Source organism: Schistocerca serialis, chromosome 1 (genome assembly GCF_023864345.2).
Source record: "Schistocerca serialis cubense isolate TAMUIC-IGC-003099 chromosome 1, iqSchSeri2.2, whole genome shotgun sequence".
Lineage (NCBI taxonomy): Eukaryota > Metazoa > Arthropoda > Insecta > Orthoptera > Acrididae > Schistocerca > Schistocerca serialis.
The window spans coordinates 668493758-668513402 of record NC_064638.1 but is presented as its reverse complement, the minus strand read 5'-3'; the positions used below and the strand labels follow the sequence as shown (position 1 = coordinate 668513402).

At 38.4% G+C, this 19645-nt stretch overlaps 1 protein-coding gene across 1 annotated transcript in view; it reads left to right on the top strand.

Annotated features, from left to right (window-relative positions):
• Positions 1-19645, top strand: part of LOC126479936 (exosome complex exonuclease RRP44) — a 148386-nt gene that overhangs the window by 115882 nt on the left and 12859 nt on the right. Inside the window, exons 16-18 of the mRNA XM_050103826.1 lie at positions 9046-9198; positions 9929-9935; positions 14809-14924. Coding sequence (XP_049959783.1) covers positions 9046-9198; positions 9929-9935; positions 14809-14924 — 276 coding nt within the window. The remainder of the gene's footprint in view (positions 1-9045; positions 9199-9928; positions 9936-14808; positions 14925-19645) is intronic.

Sequence of the window (19645 nt, the reverse complement as noted above, 5' to 3'; positions counted from 1 at the left end):
GGATGGGAGGGAGAGGGGAGTAGAAAAGGAGAGAAGTAAAAACACTATGGATGCACTTGGGGAATAGAAGGCTGTGTAGTACTGGAATGAGAATAAGGAAGGGGACGAGTGGGTGAAGAACAATGACTAACATAGGTTGAGGCTTGGATGGTTATGGGGATGTGGGATATATTGCAAGGAGAGATTCCATCTGTGCAATTGTTTCCTACCAACATCAGATTTTCTCAATTGTACAAATGAGAACTCTCTCTCCAATGTATCCCTCGTTCCTGTAAACCTCCCGACATCAACCTACATTAGTCATTGTCCTTCACCCATCTGTCCCTTTCTTTGTTCCCACTCCAACACTGTACAGCTTTCTACTCCACAAGTACACCCACAATCTTTTTACTTCTCCCACTTTCCGTTTCACTCCCGCCCTCCATCTAACATCCCGACTTCACCTAGCTGCCCTACCGTCTCTCCACCTCATCACTGTATGCTTCCTCAAACAGCAATTTACTGTTCTCTACTCGTACTCTCTCTGCCTACCCCTTCCTGCCCCCCCAGCCTCCTCCTTACCCACTCCATCCAGATTGCTTCTCCCATCATGCACAGTTGCTTGCAGTCTGGCCTCGGCAGCCAGAGACGGTGGTCATGTGTGTGTGTGTGGGCTGCATGAATGTGTGTGTGTGTATGATGTCTGTTTCAGAAGAAACCCTTCATCGTGAGTGGCACTCTATCCTTTCCCTAATTTGTCATTATTCCATCCTGGATTTTCTGTTGTTTGATAAAATGATATACCATATTTCACCACCAGCTAAAATGTTGAATATAAAATTTTATATGTCAAAATTAAACCTATATTGCAAATCATAACAGAGATCCAGCTGGCAAGCCCCCGGAAACCGAGTTAGATAACTGGCGTGGACCAATTTCCAACCTTTTGCTTAGTTACATGTTCCAAGGATCATTTTACATGACAAATCCTAATGATGTGGAATGAGTCGTTTCTGATATCAAGACTCTTGCATGAAATCTTCAGTGATAGCTCCCACTTTTATCCCAAGAGTTATCTGAATTTGCTGTTATGTGCAAGTGCTCTTCTTGTAAATCATTCTCTGTAAGCATAGTGTGCTTAGTTTGAAATCAACAGTTAGGTACTTCTCATCTGCTACAGGAGGTGTCATCCCATCTTTTTTATATGAACTGGAAGAGATTATTTTCCAAATACTATACAAAGTCACTCAGAGTGCTGAGTTTCATTTAAACACTCATTTATTCTGAAGAAATATAAATAATAGCTAAACAAATCATTATATGGAAATGTTCCCTTTTCAACCCGATGACTGACTGTGACTGAATACCTTGTGCAGCACAACAGTAAAGACACTTCAGCCAATCCTACATGTATATGAAGGTAACCAGCACTTTATTGCTTCATGATAATGTATAACATATGTGGTAGAAAACATGTCACAGAGGTGTCTCCTTGTGTGATGGTGCATGCATGGAGAGGAGTGGACAACCTTTAAATTTAAGAAGCTTCTTCTAAAAGAAACTTATCACTGCTGTTGAAAATTAAGCATGACAGGGTTAAAGTGACATTGACTATATGCCTCAGGTGATAGGTGATTAATAGCCACATAAAGAAGACTGAAAATGTTGCGAAGCTTTCGGACAGTGGCCAGGACAGTTCAGCTGTGTACTAGTTAGCTCTGAAGGACATTATCCAAAAACGTAACAATATTTTCAGTTTAGTTTATGTGCCTTTTGGTTGCTCAACACCCCAGTATTTACATTGTACCCAGGACTTCCTGTTGTCATATTTATTGAAAAATAACTTTTGTGCTCATATTACCAGCTCATAATACTGCTGTTCACTAAGATATAAGTAAAGGTAAAAAGCACACTTTGGGATGTAAATAGCATGTTCTCAGGAATCCAGTTAAGTTACCTTTATGGGGACATACGAGTTCACTAAAGGTGAAGTCACAACAAAAAAATCATGGGGCTATACTCACTAAGCTGATGATGGATGAAGTCATATATATCACCAGACACACTCTTGGAAACAAAAACATATTAATCTTGTAAATTAGTTTTGGTTCAGTCAAACCTCTTTCCTGGTAACTGGTCCCTTTACTGTTTTTGGCAATAGGTGGCTCATTACTCTTTATGAACACTGGAGTTTTGATTGAATGGTGGATAGTAGCAGGCAAAAACTCTCAAAAAATGTTCATACATCTATTTTGGTTTTAGAAGTGTCTTGAAATCACATTTTCAGTACAATAATACATGATTCACCAAATAGCATGGCGTCTCATATTTCATGGTACAAAAGTAAAAACTTATGCTGCCACAGACAGGGGGCTTCAAGATAAAAGTGTTGATTAGCCTTACAGTCTTGTGTTTTACCTTCAGTACATTCATTTGCTTATCAGTTCTCGCACAAAATATTACAATAAATTATGAAAATACAGATAAAACACTCAGAAGTTTTCCTCATTGCTCTTGTTAGTGGCCATTTCCATTTGTTGAGAAAAATTGAAGCAAACAAAAGTGATTTTGGCACTCAGTTTGAATTACATTTTGTACACTCTTTATAGCTACGAAAGCAGATGTACACAAGAGATTCAGCACCCCAGTTTGTAAGCTAAAAGTTGTTGCAACAAGTGACCGACTGCAGAGTTGGCTACAACTTCTCAGGTTAAATAAATATCCACCACTACTACTGATTGTGATTCCTATGGACAGTCATTATAACGAATTTATGATGTCTGTACATTATTGAAGGAATAAAATAGTACAGAAAGTAAACAGTGTATTGTTTTCAGGAAGCAAGGACTGTTTAGATGTCATCTCTCATATCTCATTGTGTTACTGATGCACTAATCAGTGCCAGTTCTCAGGTTTTCAGTGTTGTACTTTACTTCACATCAGATTAATCACCTCTGCATATTACAGTTGATACTTGACAGTATTATGAAAAGGATAGTTGCACTCACCATATACTGCAGATGCTGAGTCACAGATAGGCACAAAAAAAAGACTGTCAAAGCTTTCGCCCAAACTGGCCTTCATTGGAAAGAGACAAAAAAACGCGCGCGCGCCCACACACACACACACACACACACACACACACACACACACACACACACACACACATGAGCAAAATCTGTAGCTGCCAAGGCCAGGTAATTTGGCCTTTGCAGCCAGAGACTGTGTGTGTGTGTGTGTGTGTGTGTGTGTGTGTGTGGGAGCATGCACACGTGCACATGTTTTTAATTCTGATGAAGGTCTGTTTGTCTGAAAGATATTGCACCCCCCCCCCCCCCTCCTTCTCCTCCAGTTTTTAACATCTACTCTTTTTTAAAGACATTCATAGGTAATTACACCATTCATTCAAGTTTGCGGTTGCTTTTTGCATAATAATATAGAAATTTCAAACAATGGAAAATCCAGGATGGAATGTAACAATACGAGAGAAGGAAAGTTGCTACTCACCATATAGCGGAGACGCTGAGCCACAATAGGCGCAATAAAAAGATGCACACAATCATAGCTTTCGGCCATTAAGGCCTTTGTCAGCAGTAGACACACATCCACACACAAACACACACACACAAACACACACACACACACACTCACGCAAGCGCAACTTGCACACACATCTGCAGTGTCAGAGAGCTGATGATTCATTGATGACATCTTTGCTATCTGGAGTGAAGGTGAGGACACCTTATTCACATTCCTCCCCCATTTGCTTCACCTGGTCCTACTCAACCCAACAAGCCACCTTCCTAGATGTTGACCTTCACCTCAGAGATGGCTACATCAGTACCTCCGTCCATATCAAACCTACTAATCACCAGTAATACCTCCACTTCGACAGCTGCCACCCATTTCATACCCAGAAGTCCCTTTCGTACAGCCTAGCCAACCGTGGTTGTCGCATCTGCAGTGATGAGCAGTCCCTCTCTAAATATACCAAGGGTCTCACTGAAGCCTTCACTGACCGTAATTATCCTCCCATCCTTGTACAAAAACAAATCTCCCGTGCCTTATCTTTCCAGTCTCCCACCACCTCCCAAAGTCCACCAGTCCGGCCACAGAGGAGCATTCCCCTCATAACTCAGTAGCATCCAGGACTGGAGCAACTGAATTACATTCTCCGCCAGGGTTTCGATTACCTCTCGTTGTACCCTGAAATTAGCCCTCCTACCGTGGTATTCTGCCGTCCACCGAACCTACACAATATACTCGTCCATCCTTACACAACCCCTGCTCCCAATCCCTTACCTCATGGCTCATACCCCTGTAAAAGACCTAGATCCAAGACCTGTCCCATACATCCTCCTACCACCACGTACTCCAGTCCGGTCACCAACATTACCTATCACATCAAAGGCTGGGCTGCCTGTGAAACCAGTCATGTGATCTACAAGCTAAGCTGCAACCACTGTGCTGCATTCTATGTAGGCATGACAACCAACAAGCTGTCTGTACCCATGAACGGCCACCGTAAAATTGTGGCCACAAAACAAGTGGACCACCTTGTAGCAGAACACGCTGCCAAACATGATATCTGTCATCTCAATGACTGCTTCACAGCCTGTGCCATATGGATCCTTCCCACCAACACCAGCTTTTCTGAATTGCGCAGGTGGGAACTTTCCCTGCAATACATCCTACGTTCCCGTAACCCTCCTGGCCTCAACCTTTGTTAGTCACTGTCCTCACCCACCCGGCCCCCTCCCTGTTCCCATTCCAGCACTACACAGCCTTCATTTCACCACCACACCCAGTCTTTTAATTTCTTTTATTTTTATTTTTATTTCTCTCCTTTCCGTTACTTACCCCCTTCCCCCTCCGCACCTTCTCTCATATCCTCCATCTAAACTGCAACACTTCACTGTCCGCCACTCCCACCATACTACTCTCCCCCTCCCCGCCCCAGACTCCTCCTTACCCCCTCCCAGCCGCCACTCCCATTCTGCACTGGTGCTGCCGCTCGCAGTGTAGTTTCAGCTCTCTGAGACTGCAGATGTGTGTGCAAGTTGCGCTTGCGTGAGTGTGTGTGTGTGCCTGTGTTTATGTGTGTCTACTGCTGATAAAGGCCTTAATGGGCGAAAGCTATGATTGTGTGAATCTTTTTATTGTGTCTGTCGCGGCTCAGCATCTCTACTATATGGTGAGTAGCAACTTTCCTTCTCTCGTATTAATATAGAAATCTACTTGATTAAATCACACACACACACACACACACACACACACACACAAATATATTGGTGCTTACCCATACTTGGACTTTACAATCTTGGCTTCAACTTTCAGGCAGACCTTGATCTGTCTTTCCTGTAACATCTAATTTTCCATCCTGTACCCCATCTGTCTTCCCCATTGTTTCTGTACTTTCTCATCTGTTATAATGTTTATGGAAAGAAAATCTGTTGTCTCGCTTATTGTCGTACAAGGGTCATTTCAAAAGTCCTCTGAACTGTAAAATAGAAGTGAAGAAAATAATTTATTTTAAAATATACCTTTACAGGTATTTAATATAATCTCCATTCTTGCTTATGACAGCTTCCCAATGTTTCAGCAACTTGTATATTCCAGATAGGGCACCTTCATTGTTGAGCTGTCTGATTACTCGGGTCACCTCACTGAAAGCTTAATCAATTGTAGCCAACTGGGAAACAAATCAAAGTTTAGGGAGCTCATATCAGGACAGTATGGTTGGTGGGGAAGTATTTCCCATATATCTTTGTCGAGTGTTTCTTTCACTGGTAGGGCAGTATGCAGTCTGTCATTATTATGCAAAATGAGGACACCAGCTGCAAGCATGTCATACTTCCTTTGATGAATTTTCAGGCACAAAAGATTTTGCAAAAACAGTTTGTAGTAGGCAGCTGTTATAGACATCCCTTGGGCATGCTGTTTGTAGCTATGACTCCATTCGTGTCACGCAAAGATAATTATCGGTTTCACTTTCAATTGTTGGAGGATGAAATTTTTTGGGCATGAAGAGTCAGCAACTCTTACATTGTGATGACTGAGACTTCAGTTCTGGATCAAAATCTCATATCGAGGTTTCATCAAGCTTACTAATTCTTTTCAGAAACTGTTCTCCTTCTGTTCGATAACATTGAAGCCATTCTGTGATTCTTTCTGCTCTTTACTCAGATTATGTGGAACTCATCTGGCAGAAACTTTTCCCACCTTTACCTTTTCAGTTATGATTCTTTAAACTGAAGAGACAAACATTCAGGCCACATATGCAATTTTCTCTCATGTTTTTTGTCGATCCTCTCTCAATATGTCATTAAAAATGAACTGAGAGTTGTAGTTTGTTCAGTCGATGGCCTTCTACTTTTTGGGTTGTCCTCAGTGCTGACACAACCTTTATGGTAATGAGCAGACTACCGTGATACTGTGCTACAATCCATTACACTATTCTCACACACTGCTCTCAAAGTTTTGTAAATTTCCATTGGGTTCTTTCCGAGTACGGATCCAATTTTTCATGTAAGAACACTAGTAAACACTTGTAAGCTGACCTGCCTCAGTTTCAGCTTCCATTTTAAAATTGAATTACCCACTACATAGTCTTGCAAACCAGACACCACATATACGACTGTCATGCCTAAAGTCTCATTCACGGCTGACAGGAACTCCTATCTTGATTACACTACTGTAATGGTCACACAAGCACAATGTGCAGCACTTTTGAAATGACCTTTGTATTTTATATAAATCACAGGCAAAATTATTCAGATATCATACAGACATCATGAGGATTTTATACATTGGATAAATTTGACAGAAAAAATAAATTCCTCTGACCTATTTTTGTTCCACCAGGCAGAATTGTTTGTCATTAGACTTTATATTTTATATATATTTCTTATGTACTATAGGAATAAGATAATATTGTGAGAAAGGCAAAGAGAGTGGTCGTGTGTGCAAGTTGCATTTGTGTGTGTGTGTGTGTGTGTGTGTGTGTGTGTGTGAGAGAGAGAGAGAGAGAGAGAGAGAGAGAGAGAGAGAGAGAGAGAGAGAGAGAGTGCACGCACTTGTTTGCCTTCATATTTTCTGTAAACAGTGCTGCACAGCTTCCATGTATTTAAAGAATGTGATCATGAAACCATCAGAAGGTGGTGTAATGCCCTTTTACTAAGGGATAATTTATCAAGTGACAATCTTCCAATTGCGGTTTCCATTACAACTACATCTACATCTATGTGATTACTCTGCTATTCTCAATAAAGTGCCTGGCAGAGGGTTCAGTGAAACACCTTCAAGCTGTCTCTCAACTGTTCCACTCTTGAACGACGTGTGGGAAAAACGACCACTTAAATTTTTCTGTGCGAGCCCTGATTTCTCTTATTTTATTGTGATGATCATTTCTCCATATTTAGGTCGGTGCCAACATAATGTTTTTGCAATCGGTGGATTGGTGACTGAAATTTCATGAGAAGATCCCATCGCAATGAAAAACGCCTTTGTTTTAATGATTGCCACTCCAGTTCATGTATCATGTCTGTGGCACTATATCCCCTATTTCATAATTAATACAAAACTAGCTGTCCTTATGTGTACTTTTTTGATGTCATCCATCAGTCCCACTTGATGCGGGTCCCACACCACACAGCAATACTCCAAAATAGGGCAGACAAGCATGGTGTAAGCTGCCTCTTTAGTGACATTCTAAGTGTTCTGCCAATGAATCACAGTCTTTGGTTTGCTCTACCCACAACATTATCTATGTGGTCGTTCCAATTTAGGTTGTTTGTAATTGTAATCTCTAAGTATGTAGCTGAATTTACAGACTTCAAATTTGTGTGACTTATTGCATAATCGAAATTTAGTGGATTTCTTTTAGTACTCATGTGAATAAATTCACACTTTTATTTAATCAGGGTCAATTGCCACTTTTTGGACCATACACATATCTTATCTAAATCATTTTGCAACTTGTTTTGGTGATTTGATGACTTTACAAGACGGTAAATGACAGCCTTATCTGCAAACAATGTAAGACGGCTATTCAGATTGTCTCCTATGTTGTTAATATAGATCAGGTACAATAGAGGGCCTATAACACTACCTTGGGAAATGCCAGATATTACTTCTGTTTTAAAGGAAGGCCGAGTTGTCAGTTTATGATACAAGTTTGATGAGACAGTGTTCAAAACACTGCAATGCCAGTTTGTGCACTTAATGACTAAGATTTGTGAGTTAATGGATAGACGTATAAGTGACAGCTGTCCCAACTATAGTAACTGTGTCCTGAACACCAAGGAGCCTTCCTTTAATCTGATGTAATGGTTGGTATCTGTGACTTGTAGGTGTTTGTTTCACTGAAACTGGTTGTCCATAAACAATTGCACATTATGGCCGTATGTAGTATCTTTGTGATGCCTTTCTTCAGAAACAGTTACCTTTCTTATGTTGCTACCAATACAAGAATCAATGTTTGTTAGTCATCAATTTATACAAAAATTGCTGTTTCACTCTCCACATTTCACCTTTTAATTGTATTGGAAGGGAAGTTGTAGGAAGTGGACTCTTCAAAAATGGCTCTGAGCACTATGGGACTTAACATCTTAGGTCATCAGTCCCCTAGAACTTAAAACTACTTAAACCTAACTAACCTAAGGACATCACACACATCCATGTCCGAGGCAGGATTCGAACCTGCGACCGTAGCAGTCCCGCGGTTCCGGACTGCAGCGCCTAGAACCGCACGGCAACTGCGGCCGGCGAAGTGGACTCTTTTTGTCACTTGTCCAAACTTGATTTCTAAAGGATATGTGTGTGTTATGCATAATTTTATGTCACCTCCTTTGTGTATATTACTGTCAAAACTACAAAACAGTGAAAATTATGGTACCTGCCTCTTTGTTTAGAATGTCACATTTACTACTTTTAATACATTAGTTTATAGCATTACTTGTAGATTTTATTAAGATGCAATAGAACTTTCATTTATTTAATTTTTCATGTATCTATTGCTATTGTGTTACATTGATTTTACTTTCAATGAATGTGATTTTACTACAGATTTTCTTCAGAGAAAGAGTGCAAGATGAACAAGGCTACATCTTGTATGTGAGGAAAAATGCATTGCAAGTATTAATACCCAAATATGGATTTGAAGGAACAGTGTACCTGTTAGACAAAGACATGCCAGTGAAATTTGTTTATGACAGAGAGGTAAGAATAAGTTTTCATGTGTACTTGGGTGTTTCAGTAAATTACATAACATATACTGTATAGGGAAACATATATTTCATACTGGTTACAAGTAATCATGAGTTGAGTAAAATAGACTAATAATAACAATAATAATAATTTTATTGTCTTTAAGCCATTACAGCAATAGACAAAGTCATACATATAATACAATACAGTACAGTACATGCTATAGAAGGACAGAATTGTTAAGAGCTTTACAGTTTAATATCACAGGTCATGAAATCCTTTACATTGTAGAATGGGTTTACAACTAACCAGTCATAAAGTGTTTGTTTGTATTGTTGCTCTGGTAAATTTTGTATACCTTGTGGAAGTTTGTTAAATAATTTGTGGCCCATAAGTTCATAACTGTTAACTGATTTTGACAGTCTGTGGTAGGGCATATAGATAGAGCTGTTTGTCCTAGTGCTGTAACAATGTATATTTGCCCTGCGTTTTACTTTAGGTAAGTTCTTTTTTGTGTAGATTAAAACATAATAAATATATAGGTTTATTACTGTCATGATTTTTTGTTGAGTAAACAGAGGTTTACAATGAGCCTTGTATGGTGAGCCTGTAATTATCCTAATAGCTTTCTTTTGCAGCAATAGTATATCATGCACACAAGTGGAGTTTCCCCATAAAATAATGCCATAGGATATGATGCTTTGGAAAAATGAGTAGTAAGATACTCTAACATAATTTTTAGGTACACAGTGCATTAATCGCCTTAACAAATAGATTACCCTAGACAATTTACTGCTAATATACTTAATATGTGGATTCCAAGAAAGTTTATCATCCAAATATACCCCCAAAAATTTAACACAACTAGGATCATCTGATGGAAACTTGTCTTTTAAACTAAATACCATCTGCTGGGTTTTGCTTTCATTAAGCAAGAACCCATTTGCTTTAAACCAGAGTGAAGCTTGCTCAATTGTCTCTGTAACACATGTTTTAAGGCTATTAAGATCATTACTGCTGTTCAGAAATGTTATATCATCAGCATAGAGTACTGTTCTGGATTTGATAAATGATGGCAGGTCATTTATCATTATTAGGAAAAGGAAAGGGCCCAGCACGGATCCCTGTGGAACACCTACCTCAACTTGTTCTATACTGGACATTTCTTTCCCAACACAGACGGCTTGCTTACGGTTTTGTAAATATGATCTTAATAGCTTAAGGCTGTTACCTTTAACACCGTAAAAGGCCATTTTTTCGAGTAGCAGTGTATGTTCTACACAGTCAAAGGCTTTGCTTAGGTCACAAAAAGTCACTTGGGCAAAGCATTTATCTTCAAATACTTGATGGATGTATTTAACAACATTGTCTATGGCATCAATGGTTGATAGGTTTTTCCTAAAGCCATACTGTGATCCACTTATTAATCCTATGTTATCAAAGTAAACAGATAATTGTTGGTAAATTATGCATTCTAGAACTTTTGAGAAAACTGGGACTATGGATATTGGCCTGTAACTTGAGACAGAATTTTTATCTCCTTTTTTATGTACTGGAACTACCCTAGACAGTTTAAGCTCATCAGGGAAAAAACCCTCCAGTATACACTTGTTTATACAATATGTTAGGGGGTTCACTATACAGTCTATTACTTTCTTAAGCATGTTACAAGACAGGTCATATATGTCTACACTGTCTGATGATTTTAACTGCTTCACTATTCTTAACACAAAACCAGTTGAGACCTCAGAGAAATTGAAGGTACATGTGTTTGTTGATGACCTAGCAATATTTTTTGACAGTAACTGTGATGAGCTGATTTCAGGTTTAATTATAGCACTTCCTACTTCCTCAACTGATTTAATAAAAAAGTCATTAAATTCCTGGGGAGAGATACTAATTTTGTCACTTCTTTTATCTTTGGCGACACTATTTATTAGAGTCCATGCTGCTTTGCACTTATTGGTGGATTTCTCAATACTTCTGAGATTGTGTACTTGTTTGGCTTCCAGAATCGCTTTTTTGTACTCATTCCTAGATCTAACATAGGCTAGTTTAGCATGGTTGGTTTTCAGATTTTTATAAATATTGTACAACAACATAACTTGATTTTTCATAGTAGACAGCTGTTTTGTGTACCATGTATTTTGTCTATTTGGAACTTTTGCTTTTAGGACTCAGTCAGTTACTTTGCATTTCTTTATTGGTATGCAGTCATTAAAGTGTCCCAAAAATGCTTTGAGAAACCTATCAAATAATACCTTTGCTGGCAGATAATTGCTTAGAGTATAATGTGTCTCATCATAACACAGGCCAAACCAATCTCTGTTAAAAAGGGACGTACGAAACCTATCAATTTTCTCATCTGTGACTGGTCTAGTGACCACAACTTCTGGGACAAACTTATTTACATAACTCTTATCAAGAGGGAACCTACTTGTATAATTTAAAGATACTGAATCATGATCAGAATACGGAAATACTGTCACAAAACATGATCCTTCTGTTGTTTTAAAATTTACAAAAATATTGTCAAAACATGCATGTTCTCTTGTAGGTTTGTTATTGACTGAATGTAAGTTGCACTGTCTTAGTAAGTTTTGGAGTTCAGTGACAGTACGTTTTTGTGTTGTGACATCGAATTCAGCATTCACATCTCCACCTATCACAATATCATAATGTATCCATCTAGTATCTGTAAGTACATGTAACAGCAGGTCCAGTTTTTCTAAAAATACATTGGTTATACCCTTAGGTGACCTGTACAGGGAAATTATAACTAACTTAAAACTGTCTATTACTATACCAGCAGCTTCAAAGTTCTGTTCATCACACAGAAAATCTAGATCTAATCTATTGAATGTACCGCTAAATGACTTGTTAACATATATTGCCACACCACCTCTTAAATGCAATTTTCTGCAGTAGCTACAGGCTAGAATATAATCATCAAATTTAATAAGTGTAAGTTCACTCTCACTAGCCCAGTGTTCACTTAAACAAAAGATATCAAACTTATTTTCTAATCCAAAGTCATTGACAATAAATTCTTTATCCCTTACTCCTTCAATGTTAAGATAACAGATTATAAAATCAAACCTGTCTTTCTTTACAGATGCACTATTTTGCTGAGAGGCTATTAAATCTCTGGCACTATTTATCTTATGAGCTTCTTCCCCTTGCTGCCTTGTACTAAAAAATCATTTAGACGTAATGGAGGTACAGTTTTCCGTTTGCCCGCTACACTTGATACTGCTTCTACTCTTGGAGGTCTCTTCGCGTCTTCTTGTTCATGGCATGATCTAAGTGGCTGGGTTCCCACTGTAGGTAGTTCAAATGTTGCTGCAGAATGGACAGCTGGATCACCTGTTGGTACACTTGTTGCTGAATATGCTGCCACTTTTGCTGTTTCTGTTATCTTAGTTCCTGAATGAGGTGTTCTACCTGTTGTAACTGTAGTTACAGCTTCCTCTCTCCCAGCACATTCTTTTGTAATCAGTGATACCTGATGTTGTGTTACTGCTGCAACTGGAGTACATGGTAGGGAAGATACTTTGCAGGCGTCCTTTACCAGTGGTAGTGGAATAGGATCACTTTTCTTACATATAGGAGAAACAATATCCACTACCATTTTGATCTTTTGACTGAGCAGCGATTTGCCCCATTTATTTAAATGCATACCATGTGTTGTGAAGTGCTGTCTTTCAAGATCGTCAATACTGAGGAAAAAAGCGTTTGAAGTGGTCTTGCAGATCCTTTCGTACATCCTGTTTGCTTTTTGGATTTCTCTGTTCACACAAGAAGATTCAGTAAGGTCATGTCTGTGTGGAATGCCTACAACAATAACTTTTTGATCCTCTGTTGTACGTAGCACATCTCTTAGCACTCTGTTTGCTGCTATTAGTTCATTCTTATATACATCGTTTGCACCGCCCAATATTACAATGCATTCACTTTGTGTAACGTGATTATTGTTTTTATAGTTTTTCCAAACTTCTTTTAGGCCTGCTCCAGGTTTCGCAACACTTGTCACATTGAGATCCTCCTGGAAACGAAGAATTCCTGCAATTCCTCTTCCGCGGCTGTCAGCAAGCAAAACTGTAGGCCTACTAAAGTTTTTAGGAGTCACTTTGTTTGCAACATCGAGACAGTTACGTTTTACTGACTTATTGGGCTTTGTAAATTTCCTGTCCGCCGATTCCGATTCGTAGTCTTGGTGTGAGTTGCTTGTTTCAACATTTTTAAGTTCACAATCTGTAATAAGATGTTGAAATCGATTTCTTAACGGAACTTTTAACGCACTGGAAACAAATTTAGGTTTTGCACATTTCTTTGGTTCACTGTACTCTTGAAGTTGACCGAGTTCTTTATGTGATGGGTCAGATAGACTTTTAATAATGTTTTCCAACAACAGAGCATGTTCTCTTGTGGCTTTCAGTTCTTTCTGAAGTGATTCGAGTACTATGATTTCACGATTTGCGCGGCACTGTCAGCTTAACTGTAGTAGTCCCTGCTATAGATGGTAAACACATTTAAAATATTTATGTTAAGCATTATTACATTTTCTTTATTTCATTAAAAAAAGTCTTATTTACTCACCTTTAGTTATGGGAAAGAAAAACTTTTTTTCGAGGATTGAAGGAAGACACAGAACATAAGAAACTCTGAAAGATGAGTCCATCAGAGTGTGAACCAATGAGAGAGTGAAATGAATTTGGTGGAGAACACCAGACACAATTACAATATGAGAGTGGCAGAAAAACAGTTTGATTGTTTCTGATGTGAAACAGAAGACACAACTGAAGGTGTCCAGATAAAGTCAATAAATGTAAATAAGTTAAAAAGAGGAATAAGGAGAATGAGAACAGTTGTGTTATAAATTCAGAAAAGGCAACAAAGAAGTTGTTTACTTATCTGTTTGAAACAACACACCATTTGTGTCATGTTCTGTTGGCTGCAGTCTTAAAGAAGAACATATAGAGTGTGAAGAACAACAGAGTTGGTTATTATAAACTGTTTCTATATGTTTTACTAATTATTAGGTACAGTTAATGATAGTTGTAATACTTGTGATATCGACCAGTGGTATTTTAGGTAAACTACAGGTGCTTTAGGTTGATCTAAATGAACCTCTCATTCACTATCCAGAAAATCCGCTGCTTGTAAAAATCTGATGCTGCTCCAGTTACACTATTTGGTTTTTGTTTACCTACTAGTACACACTTTACATGTAAATAATTGTACTAATAAAAATTTTATTTTTTATTATTCTAAATGATTTAGGAGTGAAGGAGACCACTTACCAAATACAAGAAGCATTGAGTCATTGGCACTGTGTCTAGCCAGCACAATGTATGGGCACAGATGTGTGTGTGTGTGTGTGTGTGTGTGTGAGTGAGCGTGCGTGCGTGTGTGTGTGCATTCGTGTGTGTTTTCTAGCTCATCAGAGGATTTCTCCTGACAGCTAGCATATTTTCATTCTCTTTTGTATTTTATATATGCCTGTTGACTGCTCAATGCTTCTGCAATTCAGTGAGTGGTCTTCTTACTTACAGTCTGCCAGAACTTTCCTTACCATATTTTTTACTATGGACTCCATCAAATATCTTTTTTCAGTTGCAGACCAAACATGGAAACATATCACTTTCAAGATATTTGACCCAGTAACTGTACGACTGAGTCTTGATAGATCAAATGTACAGCATGAAAAACTGGTAATGAAGCTTGTGGAACCTTATGTAAGTAAAGTAACTCAAGGATAATTTTCTCCTAAATCCATCATAATTCATTCATTGGTCCAAAATACTGATGTTATGGGGTATATTTTGCATGATAGCACTTCATATGAATTTTGTCCTCTCTCTCTCTCTCTCTCTCTCTCTCTCTCTCTCTCTCTCGTGTGTGTGTGTGTGTGTGTGTGTGTGTGTGTGAGAGAGAGAGAGAGAGAGAGAGAGAGAGAGAGAGAGAGAGAGAGAACAATAGCATCAAGACTAATATCAAAAGTCCACAATGTAAGATGAATATAACTGGTCACATGTGTCTGTCATGTGCTCTTTGAAAGTGATGAGTGTGTTCACGTAGCAGTCAGTTTGCTGTGCAGGTTTATCTGTATGTAAACAAAAATAATGTTTTAATTCAGATGGTAAATTTATTATCAGACCTGCCAGTAACTTCATTCTTAATGTTTTCAGAGGTGTAAATGTGGGCTATTCTGAAATTGAGCCAGTAAAATGTATTATGTTGTAAATAATAAATTTATTCCATTTTATTCCCATTATTATTGTGTTGCAAATGTAAGCATTTTGAAGACTGATACTATAGTTCCCACTTGTGTTTTAAAAGCTAAGTTAAATGTTCTCAATTCAACAATGTTTTGTATGAGCCATTGCTTGTGTGTGAAGCAATGTTGTAATAGGATGCTACCAGTCTGATCTGGAATGCGAGTTAATAAGCAATATATGCTCTAAATGCATCTAAATTTACTGGTAATTTTTATTAAAAAAGAGAGATTGATAGAAAGAGAAGAATTGGAAGAAGTGTGGACCAGCTACAAATGCAGCAGTCAAGCAACACTGCATTTCCATCTGAGGAGACTCACTTCTATGACACATGACTTTTGCTTCTACACGTGATTTTGTGTTAGCCAGCATTCCATCTTGAAATCCAATGTCATCACTTAATAACATCAGCTTCATAAGTTCCATTCTGGAATTAGCAGTTTCTTCTCAAATGAACTTTATTTTGCATTGTGGCCAAAGTTTGAATAATTTAGCCACGCCCTGAACAACTGTGTGAAAAGTTAACACACACTTTCATTACATAGTTCCTGCTACCTGTTCAATATCTCCTCAGTTTCAGTAGACTTTGCACCATAGTTTTCTGCACAAAGCAGTGTTAGGTCACCATTACTTATCCTTTGTGATTTGACTCTTGTCTTTCATAATTATCCATATGAAAAATTTTTTTGTAGTCATATGGAATTATTAAATCACTGAATGGATCTTATATAAACCATTCTACCAGCTTTTGAGATATCATAGTTTGTGAAGCATATAGTTCTGTCAAGACTGCAAATACCTTTCCTTGCTTCATTTCTTCATCCAAGGCATATATTCAGCCATCTACAAGACTTGTTTTCCATTTGTGTTTTCTTTATGTTTCATTCCTCTTATTGAGTGTTGTTTGTCAGCAGTATGTTCATAATTTGCCCTGTTGGAATAGGTTTATTGTTTTTATTGCTTTGTGTGATGTGTGGGAGAGGGGGGGTGGGGGGGGGGGGGGGCGGGCAGGCAGAGGCAGATGTGCCCGTTGTGTGTGCACACATTTGGTTGTGCTCATATAGGACACAGACTATCTGTTGTGACTTATTTGTTGAAAGACAAGAAGTGTTTCAGAACAAAAATAGTCTCGGTTGCAAAATTATTTTAATGTGAATAATGCCCCAAAAGGGCGAAACAGGATATGGACATAAATAATTTTGCAACTCAGACTTTGTTCAACAACACTTTTAAACAGGTTGCTGTAACAGCTTGCCACAATGGAATGGGAAAATTTTTAAGGCAAAAAGTCATATTTGGCAGAGGAGAACATTTGAGTAAGTGCCATAACTGTACATGGATAATTAACTGGAAGGACCAGTGAAGGGGTTGAAATCTGCAAAATTGCACTATAATTTACTGTTTTATATAAACAGACAGTTCTGTTCAGACAAAGATTAAAAAAGTAAGGGAATACCCAATTATTGTGGAGTTACACAGCACTGTTAACTTCAGTAAGATTGTTATCACATGCAAGGACCTAATAAGGATAGGTACAGTTGAATTATGAAAGAATAGGAAAGTGAAAGAATGAGCACACACAAAATATCATCAAAAATGACAATGGTGAAATTGTCAGGGCGGAGGGGGAGGGGAGGGGGGGTGGGGGGGAGAGGAGAGGAATCATTGGATTTGGCACTACCTTTAAATCACTAATTATGTCTGAAGTATAAAGTTATCTATCTTGAAGCTGTATCAAGCATTGCTTTCAGCTTGCCTAGCTCAGATGGTAGAGCACTTGCCCGTGAAAGGCAAAGGTCCCGAGTTCGAGTCTCGGCCGGGCACACAGTTTTAATCTGCCAGGAAGTTTCATATCAGTGCACACTCCGCTGCAGAGTGAAAATATCATTCTGGAAACATCTCCCCGGCTGTGGCTAAGCCATGTCTCTGCAGTATCCTTTCTTTCAGGGGTGCTAGTTCTGCAAGGTTCGCAGGAGAGCTTCTGTAAAGTTTGGAAGGTAGGAGACGAGATACTGGCAGAAGTAAAGCTGTGAGTACCGGGCGTGAGTCGTGCTTTGGTAGCTCAGATGGTAGAGCACTTGCCCGCGAAAGGCAAAGGTCCCGAGTTCGAGTCTCGGTCGGGCACACAGTTTTAATCTGCCAGTGCACACTCTGCTGCAGAGTGAAAATATCATTCTTATGTATACATTATTTTGGGACACCCTGTATTTGTTCCAGCAAGTTGAATTCTTATTTTAAACTACATCTGTTGCATGAATTGGCATAAGAATGTATTAACTTTAGATTTCGTCAGCTTTCATCACTAACTTTCGGATACAGAAACATCTTTTTAAATACATGGAACATTTGATTGGGTTGCATTCAGTACTTACTTTATGAATCAAGATGATTTTCACTCAACAAAACAGTAATTATTCAATATAAAGCTCCACACTTGAGTGAGATGGGTTTCATAAAATTAGAAATTTAGCTTTCTTATACTGACTCCCAAATAATGTGTCTGTTGACTGCACAACACAGACAATAAAAATTACTCAAGTCCGTAGTTGCTTCAGTGAGCAGTTAATTAGTCTTTGTTGGTTACGCTGCATAATTTCACTCATTAAATATTTCGCTGCATAGAACAGCTTCTGAATCCTTTGTACAAATCGTCAGCCACCCACCACAAGACGTATTATGGCATCCATTTCACAGCTGCAATACTACCTTTTCTTCTTCTTCGCGGATGGATCACTTAGGACCACGTGTAATCAACATTTGTTGGCCTTCCTTTTTGCCCAGTATTCCTTCATACGCAACGAATGGGCTAGTTTTTGTTGCGCAGACCATGTGTGTCGGTTAGTTTTTCTCCCTTCTTCCACAAAACCCTGTATGTTTGTGATTTTTCTGATTTCATTTCTGTCGTGTAGATTTGGAGACCCTAATTCTCTCAGGTCTTTTTCCATCTGTTTGTACCAGTTCTGTCTTGTAGTTTTGTTATTTAAAAATGTATGGATTTTGTGTGTTAACCTGTTTGAGTCCATTCTTTCTAAATGCCCTTTGAATTGGATTCTTCTCATGCGAATTGTGTCTGTTATTTTGGAGATATTTTTATATATTTCTGCATTGGGTTTTGGATAATGCACACCATCTTTAGTTCTTGGTCCTAGGATTTTCCTCATTATTTCACGTTCTCCCACTTCTAATTCCCCTTTTAGTGTTCTGTGTTGAAGATTTAGTGTCACAGATGCGTAGAGAACTTCGGGTTTAATTACTGTTGTGTAGTGTCTTATTTTGCAATTCCACAAGAGACTCTTCTTGTTGTAAACAGTTTTGGTTAGCTGAAATGCTGTCTCCATTTTCTGGACTCTTGATCTGACATATTCCTTTTCGTTACAATTTTCTGCAGTCCATTCACCTAAATATTTAAATTCTTTCACTCGAGAGATGTAGTTATTACCAACTTTGAGATCAGAAGGTGCATCTTTGATGTCAGTCATAAATTTTGTTTTTTCAAATGAAATTTCTGATTCTATTTTTGCTGCCTACTCTTGTAATAATTCTAGCTGTTTCTGTGCATCGGTAATGTCTTGGGCAATCAGTGCCATGTTGTCAGCAAATGCTAAACAATCTAATTCTATTTCCTTACATTTTGGTCCCAATATGTGTGCTGGTGCACCTGCTTTTCTCCATTCTTGAACAACTTTTTCATGATAACTGGAAACAGTCCATCCCCTTGTCGTACTCCTGTGTCTATTTCAAATTCTGTGCTCAATTCTCCTATAAATTTTACTTGGGATTTGGTCTCCGCGAGTGTTTCTTTTATGATGTTTGTTGTCTTTTGATCTAGTCCAAATTCTACTAACACTTCAAAAACGGATTCTCGGTCTATACTGTCATATGCTTTTTTAAAGTCGACAAACGTGATGACATAACTTTTGTTTGAAGTACTATGCAGATATTTCATTGCGTTTTTCAAATTAAGGATTTGTTCTATGCATGATCAACCTTTTCTGAATCCACCTTGGTATTCGCGTAATTTTGAATCCAACTGAGGTTCTGCTCAGTTTAGTAGGACTTTAGACAGAATTTTGTATGTTATTGACAATAAGGAGATTCCACGAAAGTTGTTGAGGTCTGTTTTACTTCCCTTTTTGTACAGAGGATGTATGATTGCTGTCTTCCAATCTGTGGGGATTTTT